Raw genomic sequence first — 12,690 nt, forward strand, 5'->3', positions numbered from 1 at the left:
ATCGAGGCATAATGTTGCAAAGCAATATGAATTGGAACAATCGCATCAGGTCGGTTGTGGGAAGCCAAATGGTCGACTTCATTTTATTGGGAGGTTTATGGGAAAGTGTAGCTCACCCGTAAAGGAGACGGTGTGTGCAATGCATTTTCGAGTACTCCTCAAGTGTTTGGGATCCCCGCCAGTTTGGATTAAAGAAAGACATCGAAGTAGCAGAGAGGTGTTCGTCTAGATTTGTTAGCAGTAGATTTGATCAGCAGACAAATATTACAGAGACGGTTTGTAAACTCAAGTGAGAATCCCTGGAGGGAAGACTACATTTGTTTCACAAGGTAATATTGAAGAAATTTAGAGAACCATCATTTGAGGCCGACTGTCGAACGGTGCTAATGCTGCCAATGTAAATTTTGCGTAATGCCCACAAATGTATGATAAGAAAATTAGAGCTTGTACAGAGGCTTATAAACTGTTCCTTTTTCTCTAGCTCTAATTGTGAGTGGAAAAAAATAAGTTCTGAATAGTAGTAGTATGTGGTACCCTCCACCATGTTCCATATGGTCACTTGTGAAGTGTGTCTGTAGATATAATCAAGTAGATTTTTAGACATATAGTCTATAGAAGATTTTTCATCTGTGGCAGTCTCACTTCCATAGATAGTCACCTGTCATAGTTTTCTTTGATTCTGTGGGTAGGCAAGCTGCTGGTACCTCTGTATGTAGATTGGAATTGACTACAACATGTTGGGGAGTGATGCTATCCAGGGTACAATGAAGAGCTTTGTCCCACAGTCTGACTATATTTGTCTGCAGTTGACTGTAGTAAAATGGACTGTTGTGATGGTTGACATTTGGTGTGTAATAATCATCAGATATTCATCATCTTTCTCTGCAGTAGTATACAGTTTGTGTGAGGTGTCCACAGTGGAAACAGACAAGTGTGTTGTCCTACATCCTCAAAATGTCTGTTCTTCTGCGGACGTTATACCTGCTCAAGGAGTCAGTTGTACACGTATTACTTAGATACTGGGTTGTCTTTGATGGCTGCAGCATGATTCCAAGTTGACCAGTTCTATTCTTAGTGGCACATTTGACTAATGGCAGAGATTAGTGCTAAACATCAATACATGTCTTCCTTAACATTCTGTTACCTACTGAGATATGCGGTTGACATTCATAGGTGCTGTTTCTTGTGTACACTAGCTGATATTTCTGGCTGCCATAAGCTACTGTAACTCTTGTCTTACTATGTGGCATATGAGAGAGGTGAGGTCATGATGGTCTTCCACAGCTTCCATAGGAACCCATTTGTGAGGCAGATTTCTGAACTTTGGAACTGCTACTCCTCATCCAGGTAATTCTGATATTAGTGGGAAATATCAGGAATTGAACTTAGGTCCTCCACATAGCAGTAACACATACTAACTACTCTGCCATGGAAGTGGACCTAGAAATAATGCTAAGTGAAGAAACTACAAATATTGTAGATGTGGCAGAGCACGGAGTGAATGACCATTAGATACCAAATTTTAATGCAACCCATTAAAGTACCTGCTGTCTCATGCAGAATAGTTATTAAAGGTGTGATTGGTGGTACATGATCATATAACAAGAATGGGATTGTTGGTACATGATCACAAGAAGATAAGTACACCTCAAGACCAGTTAATGGTCACACGGTGACCATAACACTGATTAATAGCAAGGTCCCTATTCTACCATCACTCGAACTACTGGCAAGCAGAACTGATAGTTGTCTGCTATTATAGGTGCTGGTTAATGCAGCCTTGTTTTGAAACTGGTTATATTATTTCAGTAAACAGGTTAAATGTATCATATTATAAACTGCCAAAGTTGAGACCTCCGGATAGAACAAAGCTTCATGAAACACTCCATAGAACTATGCCACACAGTTAAACATTACATCAGGAATGCTTGATGTACTCAGGGGTGAAAGCTAGAAACCTAACACCATAACATACGACAGAGAATAAACACACTAATATAACTCAAATGGTTCAACATTAACGCATCCATGAAAACATTACAAGCAGGTGCTGAAACATCAGATACAAATTTGCTGTAAAGGTTCACTGGCTTAATTCAAAATTAGTAAAAGGAAGGGCTGCAAAAATAGCATTAAGTGAGATTCATTATCACTAAATTTAAATAAATTCTGGTTGTTCGATGTTTCACGTAGTGACCAACATAGTTTACTGCCAAAGTAAGCCTATATCAACAAATGATTTGTTAACAGTCTAAAGTAAACAATCTCTGTCAACAATATTGTGGTCCACGTTTGTAATACGTAAATTGAACTAATAAGCAAATTAGTAATATGCTAAATGTGGCATTACAATGAACATATTTGTCACATGTTCAGAAATACATATGATCTTGTTTCAGTGTCTATTACTGGCAGTGCTGCACAATTATGCACTTAAAATTCAAAACAGTACAATGATTTTCAATTGAAAACTAGTAATATTAATTTTCCCCTGAAAACCTGGTCAGTATGTCTGCCAGGCCCCTGACAGCATGGGACTCACAGCATGCACTGCATGTGCTGATGGATAAACTGCCTCTATAGCACCAACATGCTTAGTCTTCACAAACATAAAAAATATACCAGTGAAAATTAATTTGAAAGTTCACTAAAATGCACTATTTGAGTGACGTCAATGGCTCTACTGTCGTGAAGCTCATTCATATCACCTTGTTTCAGAATTTACATTTCAGAAAATGGGTTAAAATGGTGTGTAGCACTACATTGTATAAATACATCTGTAAAAACTCTTGAGACGTTGTTCCTGAGTGTTCCAAAGAATGAGAAGATGCATAAAATGTGGTTGCACTGCACTGTACCAGCAAAATGGCACCACATCGATGCACGACTTCCCTAACTTAATTAAAAATGCCTAGCTCTCTGATGTTAACATTAATTTACCTCCGAGATATGCTTTCCCACTGTTATAAGGAAGGATAGGGTCATTAAACAAAATTAAACTCTTAGTGAAAATTGTAGTTTGACCTTACTTCACATACATTGCTTGGTAGCTCAGTTATTAGGGTGGTGGATCGTTAAATTGTATAAATCAGTATTCAAAGATCACTGGTTCAAATGCAGCCCAAAAGAATATTTTAAGTTATTTGTTAAATGACTTGACAGTCCTCTCATATGAAAACCATATCACAATTGCAAAGCTTCAGCCCACCAGTCAGAAAAAAGCGTATTATTTTGTTTTCTTTGCTGTTTACATGGGCTTACGTTTGCAATTGTTATTCACACACATCATGTTCGAAAAGATATTTTCTATTTAATGTAACCATACACTTTTTACAATATTGGAAACAACATCTTTCATCTTTGTGCTGTCTACCTAGAATCCCTATTGTTTAAACTTTGTAAATTTCATCATCTTACATAAAGATGAAGTAAGTCTGCATTAGACACTGATGTTAGTTTACACTCACAACTATCACAGCCCTTATGTTTACCTGCATATCTCTCCGTATACAAAACCTCATCATCCTACACCTTGTTGTACTGTGGGCATATGGTGATATCTTCACTATTAGCAATGCTTTCTAAAAACAATGAATTGTTTGTATGCAAAGTACATGCTTTTATCCTCAGTTGTACATTGCTCAGACTAAGATTAATTTGAATCTATATTTAATACACACCACCATTTAAACAACTCCTACAGTGAGTTCCTGCTAATGCTGTTTTTGCATTTTGTGTAAAACTTTTAAAAATATAAAACTGTTCCAAGATTCAATTACATGTGGTATTCATTGTGTGGTATTCATTGTCTCACATCTGTGAGCTGTCACCCTGCTGAGTCTCTTACATAGGAAATCAGCACTAAACTTTGCCAAGAATAATTTTATTGTGTTTTGGGTCATAGTTCATGACTAATAGTCAACAATCTATTTATAAAATATGGATTCATTTGCAAAAGTTTTACAATTCCTTAGTTTTGAGCAAGTTTATTGATGTTGCAGGCAGCACAGAAAAGAATGTCCATCGTTGCACATATTGCCATGCTAAATGGGCGGAGCATAAACGCATTACCTTCTGGAAGTTTTCCACTGTCAGTGTTTAAAAAATTCTTTTATATTGTTACTTGAAACTTTTAATTGCATTTTCTATCATTAAATAGCTAAGCTGTTTACAGTAGTTGTACATAAAAACCTAGCAACTTTGGCTAACATTCCTATAACACATTTGGGAGGATGACAATTCAAACATGCATCTGGCCATCCTGATTTAGGTTTTCCATGATTTCCCTAAATTGCTTCAGGCAAATGCTGCAATGGTTCCTTTGAAAGGGCACAGCTGATTACAATAGAGGTATTGCTTTGTCTTACTCTTATGCTGTGACGTCTCCAGAGCTTCAGCCAGTAAAAGTGTGACCAAATCTTGATATTTAATGATTTTTAAGCTTTAATAACATAAAAATAAAAGATCTTTTGTGAGAATATTGGTACTTGAATGTTATTATCACTCAGAATAATAACAACCTTAACCATATTTTTAACACAGGAAAATAGCCTATTGTGGCCAGATAGGTACTAGAGTCCATGGAAAAAACAAGATTTCAAAACCATTAACCATAAATGCAGTCCACAAAGGATCAAAGGTGATGTCCTCAGTGTGCGAGGGTTGACAACAAAATGAGTAGGCCTGTGAGTATCCAAAAAATCAGTATCCAGAAAACCAGTAAACTGGTGGTTGCTGTTGGACAGTGAATTTATACAGTGGTGTCAGTGAGGGATGTCGCACAGCACTGACCAAGATGGCCATCAGAGCACTTGCAGCTTTATAATGGGTATGAAGAAGCCCTGTCATTGGTAGCCATCTCTAGATCTAATGGTGTCTCTGATTCAGTAGATTTATGGATGAAATCTGCTCACTGTGGCTCTATGGCCCAAAAGTATATTAAATTTAATCTAGGGGGCAAAATTCAATACTGCCAATAGATGCATACTTTGTGCTCATCATTCTGGAGTGAAGCTGACACAGTGCTATCAATATTCTACTTTTGACCTCCTATTCTCTCTGATGCCTTCCACTTCATCTTCATCTCCCCTCATCCGCACTACGCATTAATCCCACTCATCCTGGGGATTGACTGAACTATCCTTCCTTTTTAACTTTCCTAACCTAGCACTCCTTCTTCTCCAAGGAAGGAACTATAGTTCTGAAACATAGGGGAAATCCCTGCACTTTTGTGTGTCTATTGGAAGTACTAAGAATTTCACCCTGCTGAAGATAAGTAGTGGCAAGGAATTCTGTCACATAATTATAAAACTTTAATATTGCAGGTCACCTTTGTCTGACATGTTGGAAATAACATTACCCAAAAGTTTTCCTGAACTAACCTACATAACAGCCATAATACAATATTTAGTATAACTCCAATCTAAACACCAAGCGCAATGAGAATATCAACCTTTCCATTGATGACAGTATAGCAGAAAGGCCCAAACATGCAAAACTCCTTGAAAAATGATTTGGGATAATCTTACAAAGTAAGTGGGAAATTCAGCTCAAATATATATGTGCCGGATGAATTTAGTGCAGCTTTCATGTTCACTTAAAAGTCATAAATTTAATTATGATTCCAGAAATCACATTCTACTCAAAGTGTGAAAGAATTATCTGTAGATAGTAGGTAAATAGTTCTTTGAGCAGGAAGCAATATTCTATTGTATCAGTACTTATCTTATTGTATTGAGGGTATCCATGATTGTTAATTGAGCTTCTGAATCATTTCATCCATTGCAGAAGTCCATAAGTTGTATATTTTTCACACTGGATTCATTTCCAAATTTTAGGATTTTACTCTTTGAAATTAAAAAAACCCAAAGCACACATCCTGTTAATTTTCTTCATTCATTTATACCAAATTAATTCCAACTTCCACTGTTCACAACAACAACTCAGTAGTTCACATAACATGTAACTGCTTTCATTTAACACCAGCCCTTATATTAAAAAAATTAACAATCTGTGATGACAAGTTCTTTACTTTTGTAAAGTTGTAGTGAGAAAATTATGTATCACAAAAATGAAATGTGGTAATAAGTTTACAGTAATAAATAAAATATTCCACACTGTTTATTACATCACAGAATTTATTTTTTTATATAAAATATTGACTTTCAACAATTGCTTTTGAAATATGAAAATTTCTGTTAGAGTCCTTAATTATTTTCATTCCTAACATTTGCAGAGGTTTCATTACTTAAGGTATATTATGTGATACAACTAACTAGCTTCCCACGTTTAAACCAACTAACTAGCTTGTACACCATGTTAACGATTATTATCTACTGACAATCTGAATACTCAGTCACGACATTATACAGTGTTTTATAGTACTTTCTGTTGAATAATTTTTGTGAATTTTGTACAAATAATGTATTACATGAGTGAATTAACATATTCCCAGATTAGAAATTTTTGTTTAACAGAACTGAAATGTCAGCCCTAAATTTGAAATTATCGTAATCTTGCAAATGAAGTAAAATAACCAACTTTGTTGATTACAGTATACACAGTTATTCCAAATAGTGTTAAATTATGAATAGTAGATGCTAAACAAATAAACATAATCATAAATATCTGATAACATAATAAAAGATATGATGATGTATCAAATAATGTACTAAAGATCGTGTATCGTCTACTTCTGTATGAAATCTAGAGCTGTTAAATTATGTCAGCTACCTTAAAGATGAAAATACTATGAAAATTATGTATTTAAAATTATTTTATTCCACATTAACTTAGTGTACAATGTTATTGTGAGGAACTGCTGAACACATATACACTGTCCTCAAAAGTATCAGGACACCTGGCTGAAAATGACTTAAAAGTTCGTGGCACCCTCCATTGGCAATGCTGGAATTCAATATGGTGTTGGCCCACTCTTAGCCTTGATGACAGCTTCCACTCTCACAGGCTTACATTCAGTCAGGTGCTGGAAGGTTTCTTGGGGAATGGCAGCCCATTCTTCATGGAGTGCTGCGCTGAGGAAAGGTATCGATGTTGGTGGGTGAGGCCTAGCACAAAGTCAGCGTTCCAAAACATCCCAGAGGTGTTCCATAGGATTCAGGTCAGGATTCTGTGCAGGCCAGTCCCTTACAGGGATGTTATTGTCATGTAACCACTCCGCCACAGGCCGTGCATTATGAAAAAGAGCTCGATCATGTTGAAAGATGCAATCGCCATCCCCAAATTGCTCTTCAACAGAGGGAAGCAAGAAGGTGCTTAAAACATCAATTTAGGCCTGTGCTGTGATAGTGCCATGAAAAATATGACCACACCACACCATAACACCACTGCCTCCAAATTTTACTGTTGGCACTACACACGCTGGCAGATGATGTTCACCGGGCACTCGTCATATCCACACCCTGCATATCAGATCGCCACATTGTGTACCATGATTTGTCACTCCACACAACATTTTTCCACTGTTCAATCATCCAATGTTTATGCTCCTTATACCAAGTGAGGTGTCATTTGGCATTTGCCGGCATGATGCGTGGCTTATGAGCAGCTGCTCGACCATAAAACCCAAGTTTTCTTGCCTCCTGCCTAACTGTCATAGTACTTGCAGTGGATCCTGATGGAGTCTGGAATCCTGTGTGATAGTCTGAATAGATATCTGCCTATTACACATTATGACCCTCTTCCACTGTCAGCACTCTCTGCCAGTCAACAGACGAGGTTGGCCTGTACGCTTTTGTGCTGTACATGTACCTTTACATTTCCACTTCACTATCACATCAGAAACAGTGGACCTAGGGATGTTTAGGAGTGTGGAAATCGCATACAGATGTATGACACAAGTGACATGCAATCACCTGACCATGTTCAAAGTCCGTGAATTCTACGGAATGCTCCATTCTGCTCTCTTACAATGTCTAATGACTACTGAGGTCGCTGATATGGGGTACCTGGCAGCAGGTGGCAGCACGATGTACCTAATACGAAAAACATATGTTTTTGGGGGTGTCTGGATACTTTTGATCACATAGTGTAAGTGTAATACTAATACTCAAACTGCAGAAAAGAGCAATTAGGTTGGTAGACAATCTTGAATCGAGAGAATTATGTAGCTACATGGACTATTGTGCTAGACAAATTTGAGGTATGCACCTGATGATGTCCTGACACAATACTATGAAATGCAAATTGAAGCCCTTCTATATTAGACAAAAATCTCCTAAAATGCTTCATGCTAACTTAATATACACTTTAAAAAATCTCAGAGCAATTTTATTGCAAAACCTGTTTTACAGAATACATGTTTTTTCTTAAATGCCAGTACTGTACATCACTGTAATACTATGTAAGTAATTTTGATATGAAATATGGTGCATTATTTCATGCAGTTTGGACTTGGTTCGTGGGATATACATTGTCTGTGAACCCAATAAAAACTATTATTGTTATTATTTACATCATCATTGTTATCCTTCAGATAACTCAGGAAATAAGTGTCATGGTAGGAGAACATAGATTTTCTTAGGGTTGGAGCATTGTATGAAATTTGAAAATACACATATATTCCTTATAATTTTTATGAGGAGCATTGTATATAAGAATGATAAAGTAGGTAGAAAGAGTAGTAAGAAGAGAGCATGTATGTTCTTTATGTTTTGATGAATAACAGTTTACAGTCAATCAATTTCAGAGAGGTTGAAAATACTGCTTCAGTTGTAAATTTCTTTATTTTCACACGACCAGTTTTGGACTGTTATAAGCCTATGTTCGGGTGTCGTAGCTGTGCTGTGGTCCCTGAGCACCATTTGTACCAGGCGCGGTGTGCTGCCTATGAGCACAGAACACGGAGACCTTGTGTTCTGCGCTCGTAGGCAGCACACCGCACCTGGTACCCACGGCGCTCGGGGACCACAGCACAGCTACGACACCCGATGATAGTCTTATAACAGTCCAAAACTGGTCGTGTGAAAATAAAGAAATTTACAACTGAAGCAGTATTTTCACCCTCTGCTAAAATGCTCAGTTGCAGATGTTCTTCCAACAGGATTCTTTGCAATCAATTTCAGTTCATGATATTTGCTGCTCTCATTTACAAACTGGGTAATAAACAGATTATCTAGAATTGATAATAAAATTTTTCTTCAATAAATAAATAAATAGAAACAGTTAAGAAGTGTGTATAATAAAATTCTGTGGTTAACAATTTGTAATGAAAGTTGATTCTGTTTCAGATGGACCATAGTGCACACCATATGATGGATCACGATATGGATCATACGAATCATACGAATCATACAGATGAGGGGATGAGTGACGACATGTGTGGCCATTCTATGATGGTACATTTAAATAAGCACATAAAAAGATTTTGAAGTGTCTGTCTGAATTAGTAACTACTTTATAACAACCCTGCATTTTCCATTTTCCATTTATTGCAAAATTAATTCCCAAATTGAAACTAATGTTTTTGACTCTATTTGCTTTTTTTTTGTTATCCTGGCTAAACTGTGTAATTTTTGATTTGGTGAATCCAAAATTATGTACATTTCTCATTTGAAAGATGTTATGATATTGATGATATATGTCTACTGCAGATACATTATTTTACGTTATTTCTGCTGTTTGGAGGCTGCATTACATAGTTTCCTGCTGTTTTACACGTGACAATCCTTTCAGTAATAAATACTATCATTCTCCTTGTTTTACTTTGGGAATTATACCAGTAATGATAGAGCTCACAAATCTGTAGTAACTGTCTTGGACAGCTATGTATGTTCTATTCTTAACATTCTTTCCAAAGAAAACTATTAGAAAATGGATTTGGCAGATACAGAATGGAACTAAAAATTACATTGACTATATTTTATTAAACAGTAATGGAACTGAATAGAATGTGAGAGCCTAAAAGGACTTCTGGTACAAAGCAAATACTTTTGGACTGAAGGAAACCACTCTCTGAAAGTAGAAGTGGTGAGTCACCAACAGGCATACACAAAATAGACCATATGGAACATGGTGGAGGGTACCACATATGGTCACTTGTGGAGTCAGTCTGTAGATATAATCAAGTAGATTTTTAGACATCTTGGTAACTGTAATCTATAGAAGATTTTTCATCTGTGGCAGTCTCACCTTCATAGATAGTCACCTCTGCCCATGCACAAGAAATTTGAGGTGAGTAGGGGTGTGTGTTTATCGCTTGCTTGGCCCTTAGGAATCCAGTCAATATGGAGCCCTCCTCAGGAGTGGGGACACACACACACACACACACACACACACACACACACACACACACACGGAGTGGACTGAGGTAAGTGAGAAAGGTGGGAAGTGTGAGGGAGGATTAGGGAATGGTGTCTGATAGCTGGGAAGGAGGCAGCAGATGCACAGGATAGGGATGTGGCACTAGTGAGCTCACTCAGGTGCAAGGTCACAAGTGGTGTACAGTATAAAATTTTATACAGTAGTGGACTGGAAAGGGGAGATACAACAGTGTGTGTGTGTGTGTGTGTGTGTGTGTGTGTGTGGGGAGGGGGGGGGCGGGATTTTGGACAGAAGGGTCAGAGTATAAGATGAATGAAGTGGTGATCATAAGGCAGGGTTTGATTTGGGGGCAAGCAGATATTGAGACCAGGAGGATTACAGGATTAAAGGACCTGTTGTAGGGACAACTACCATCTATGTACTTAAGAGATGGGCAGATGTTGCAGTGGGGGGGGGGGGGGGTAGGATGAGTAGGAGAGTCTATATGACATGTATTGTGAAGCAGCCATTGGAGTTGAGCCTGTTGTGTTCAGTGGCATGTTCTGCCACTTGGCATCAGTTCTGTTCTTGGCCACAATTTGGCAGTGGCCATTCATACTGGTGGACAGATGGGTACCAGTTGTGTCCGTATAAAATACTATGCAGAAGATACAGCAGAGTTGGTATGCATTATGGTACTTTCACAGGTAGCCGTCCATCTGATAGGACTGGAGTAAGATGTGGCCGGGTCCTTCACAGGGGTACAAACCATGTGGCAAGGGGTAGGGAGTAAGTGTGGTGTAAGGGTGGATTAGGATTTTTGTAAATTGGGTGTGTGGCAGAATACCACACATGCCTCTAATCCCCTGACCACCCAAACTAGCTTCTAAGTAACACCTTCATCATTACCTAGTGTCACCCAGAGATGGAATAAATTAGCTATATCCTTTTCCAGACTTTGACTACATGTTAGTGCATTTGGAAATGAGGTATATCCTACTCATAGTGCTTCTCACCCTTCCCAAAATGATATACCTCACCCCAATTGAGCTGCAGAGCCATCACAATGCAGTCTGCTGGGAAAACACAGCTGTACAGGTGTGCGCATGCGGATGTTTTGTTTACTCTGAAGAAGGAATTGTTTGGAAAGCTCAGCACCATTATTTATCTTGTTTAAGTGCCTCTTGATGACTCAATGTCTCTGCTATACTCCTTCCATTTAAAATGCAACCACGATCAGTACACATAACTTTGTGACTGGATCAAGTTTTGTGGGCCTGTGGGTGTAACTCAGTCTTCTTGCTGCAAAAATGATGATGTCCATAGGTTTCCCAAGCTGCTGCAAGACCGCCATCTGCTTTTGAAATCAGGCTCAACACAGTAACATTTAACTAAAAAATGTCCTAATATTTTCTGTAACTATCCTACAACTGTGTACAACAATGAGCACGATGTTGCTTCAACAGTCGCTGACCTCGAAATAAGAACACTGCCTGATGTGACTTCCACCATGCATCTTAAATTACTTTACTTTAATGGTTTACATATGTTTACATTGCTGGTTTTACATTTCATACAAAATTACCAAAGGAGTTTTGTAGTTAACAGTTTCAGTGATGAGATAGACATTGGCACAACACAAAGCTTTCCACAAGACTATAATTTTGACATATCCATTCACGTTATGATACTCAGTTATATAAACCTAATCACATAAGCAATGGCAGTTATCAATTCTCTGCTATTTTACATCAAATGCTTTTTACTGAGCTAATGGTTTTTACTCAAAAATGTCATGAAATCTAGACTGTTGTTTATGTTCTGAGAATGAAGAAATGTTTTGGAATCAGATACATGCATGAATATTTTGTCTAATTGACCACACAATAGTTCAATACAGGTTCTCAAGAATATAAGTGTTTCACTGTAACTAATATGTATGTATACATATTATATGTATGTGTACATAGCTGAAAGTCATTTACTGTGAATGAATAGATGTGCAATATGGGTACTGTAAACTGTAATTGAAATAGGTATTGAGAGATTCATTTTGTCCATTTCCTTTCTGTCACATATCACATTTGGTACTGTCCATTAACATATTCAGAGTTAAACAAAACTATTTGGAATTGTCTTTGAAAGAATGTGAAAGTGTAATAAGGAAATTTGATAAGAGAAGCAGCTGAAACAGTAGTATTATGAAGAATACTGAACATAAATGTATTTCATCAGTTTTGATGGCAAATGACACAGTAACCAGCAACATAGAGAATGTGGTACAAGGATTCAAAGATTTCATAAAATGTTTGTCTAGTTCAAGACATGAATCAGAAACCTAAATAGTTAGTAATGAAGATAATGATAGTTTAAAAGTAGTGTCAGATAAGATATTCAAAACTGTATCAGGTATGAAGGAAGGAAAGGAAC

General features: G+C 37.3%; 1 protein-coding gene across 2 annotated transcripts in view; it reads left to right on the forward strand.

The window, feature by feature from the left end:
• Positions 1 to 12,690, forward strand: part of LOC124555378 (high affinity copper uptake protein 1-like) — a 164,157-nt gene that overhangs the window by 115,510 nt on the left and 35,957 nt on the right. For both annotated transcript variants that reach the window (XM_047129270.1, XM_047129271.1), the window contains exon 2: positions 9,249 to 9,356. In XM_047129270.1, coding sequence (XP_046985226.1) covers positions 9,249 to 9,356 — 108 coding nt within the window. The remainder of the gene's footprint in view (positions 1 to 9,248; positions 9,357 to 12,690) is intronic.

Source organism: Schistocerca americana, chromosome X (genome assembly GCF_021461395.2).
Source record: "Schistocerca americana isolate TAMUIC-IGC-003095 chromosome X, iqSchAmer2.1, whole genome shotgun sequence".
Classification (NCBI taxonomy): domain Eukaryota; kingdom Metazoa; phylum Arthropoda; class Insecta; order Orthoptera; family Acrididae; genus Schistocerca; species Schistocerca americana.